General features: G+C 72.4%; 1 protein-coding gene across 1 annotated transcript in view; it reads right to left on the bottom strand.

The window, feature by feature from the left end:
• The window catches only part of FOXL3 (forkhead box L3), a 2,005-nt gene extending 692 nt beyond the window's left edge, over positions 1-1,313 (bottom strand). Inside the window, exons 1-3 of the mRNA XM_040456310.1 lie at positions 1,019-1,313; positions 469-637; positions 1-216 (exon numbers count right to left, since the gene is read on the bottom strand). The exon at positions 1-216 is cut by the window's left edge and continues 1 nt beyond it. Of these exons, the coding sequence (XP_040312244.1) occupies positions 1-216; positions 469-637; positions 1,019-1,125 (492 nt within the window). The 5' untranslated portion in view covers positions 1,126-1,313. The remainder of the gene's footprint in view (positions 217-468; positions 638-1,018) is intronic.
• Between the last annotated feature and the right edge of the window lie 375 nt (positions 1,314-1,688).

Raw genomic sequence — 1,688 nt, 5'->3', positions numbered from 1 at the left:
GGGGGCGGGGGGCGGGCCTGGGGCTGGCTCGGGGGGCCCCTGCGGCCCCTCCGCACCCCCCGCAGGCGCCTGCCCCGCCCCCTCGCGTTTGGGGCCGCGGCGCCGGCGCCGCCTGCGATAGTTGCCGTTCTCGAAGAGGTCCAGCAGCGACTCGCAGCCGGCCGCCAACGTCCAGTAGTTACCCTTGCCCTTCTCGCGGCCCTCCGTCCGAGGCACCTGCGGGAGAGGGAGGGGCTCCGCGGGGGGGAGGGGCTGGCTCCCGGAGCGCTCCGGCCCGCCCCTCCGGGCGTCTGGCTTCGCCTGGCCTTGGGGTGGGTGGCGCTGCTCACGGGGCAGGTTGGAGGCTGGCTGCTCTACAGTCCGTCCCCGCCCCCGGTCAGGAAGGACTTGGCCCAGGGGTCCCCAGGCCGAGGACACCCAGGGGCCACTCCGGGGAGCGGGGTGGGGGGAGGGGCGATGGGGGCTCACCTTCACGAAGCAGCTGTTGAGGGACAGGTTGTGGCGGATGGAGTTCTGCCAGGCGCGCTGGTTGGCTCGGTAGTAGGGGAACTTGCGCGTGATGAAGTCGTAGATGCCGGACAGGGTCACCCTGCCCGAGGGGCTCTGCTGGATGGCCATGGCGATCAGCGCGATGTAGCTGCAAATAGGGGCGCATGGGGCCACCCGGGGCTGAGGCGGAGGCCGCCCCCAGCGCCTGGAGGCCCCTCTGGCCAGCCTTTCCCTGCGCCAGGGGCCCCTCCAGACGGCGCGCGCCTCTGCCCCCAGGGCGCTTGGGGTTGTTGGGGAGCCTGAACCCTGGAGCTCCTCGCCTCTGCCCAGACCCCAGAAGCTCTCCCTCACACTTGGGAGTTTCTTCAGGGAGGCGGAGAGAGCCTTTCTGGCTACTTCTAAACGTGCAGACGCGTCCCGTCTCCCGGCACTGCCCCGCCCCGAGAAGACAGCCATCCCGCCTCCCAGGCGCGTCCTAGAGAAGAAGGTTGCTGGCCCCCAGGCTCCTACCCCCCCGGCCCCGGGTCACCTGTACGCGGGCCTCGTGAGCCGCTTCTGCTCGTCGGAGCTGCCCACCGGGTAGTCGTCGGCGTCGTAATTGAAACAATTGTAGGGATACTGCGAGCTGTCAAACATCTTGGCGCGCCCGGCACCCGCAGGGGCCACCGTGGCAGTTGCCGCCTCCTCCGTGCCGTCCGCCAGCCCGCCGGGTCTTTGCTGAGGTCCTGCGGGACGCGCGCCAGCCGCGTCTGCACTGTGGGCTGCTCTCCGCCCGAGCGGGGAACCTGGGCTTCTGGGGTCCCCCGCCCGCGCCCACCCCGTTCCCTCGCATCCAATCCCAGCGCGGGGGAGGCCCCAGCCACCGGCAAAGCTGCGGAGGGTTGCGGAGCGGGGCTTTTGGTGACCCTCTGACCGGCCCACGGACCCAGGGAGGAGGGAGCCGCGCGCGCCGGGTGGTCTGACGGGCGGGGCGCCACTCCCGCCTCCCGCCCCTGCCGCTTCGCGTCGCCGCGCTCCGGCTCCCTCCGCTGGGCCCCAGAGTTCCAGGCAGAGTCGCTGGGCAGCCCTCCCACACCACAGTCCCGAGCCGAGCCCGAGCTGGGGCTCCTCGCGGGCTGCCTGCACTGGTGGACGTCTCCTCAGAGCTCCCGGGTCTGTGTGCCCTGGGCGCGTAGGGGGACCCCTAGGCTCCTCCCGGG

The sequence above is a fragment of the Herpailurus yagouaroundi genome, unplaced genomic scaffold, assembly GCF_014898765.1.
Source record: "Herpailurus yagouaroundi ecotype Mexico unplaced genomic scaffold, PumYag 216, whole genome shotgun sequence".
Taxonomy (NCBI): domain Eukaryota; kingdom Metazoa; phylum Chordata; class Mammalia; order Carnivora; family Felidae; genus Herpailurus; species Herpailurus yagouaroundi.
This window is presented reverse-complemented; position numbering and strand designations above follow the sequence as displayed.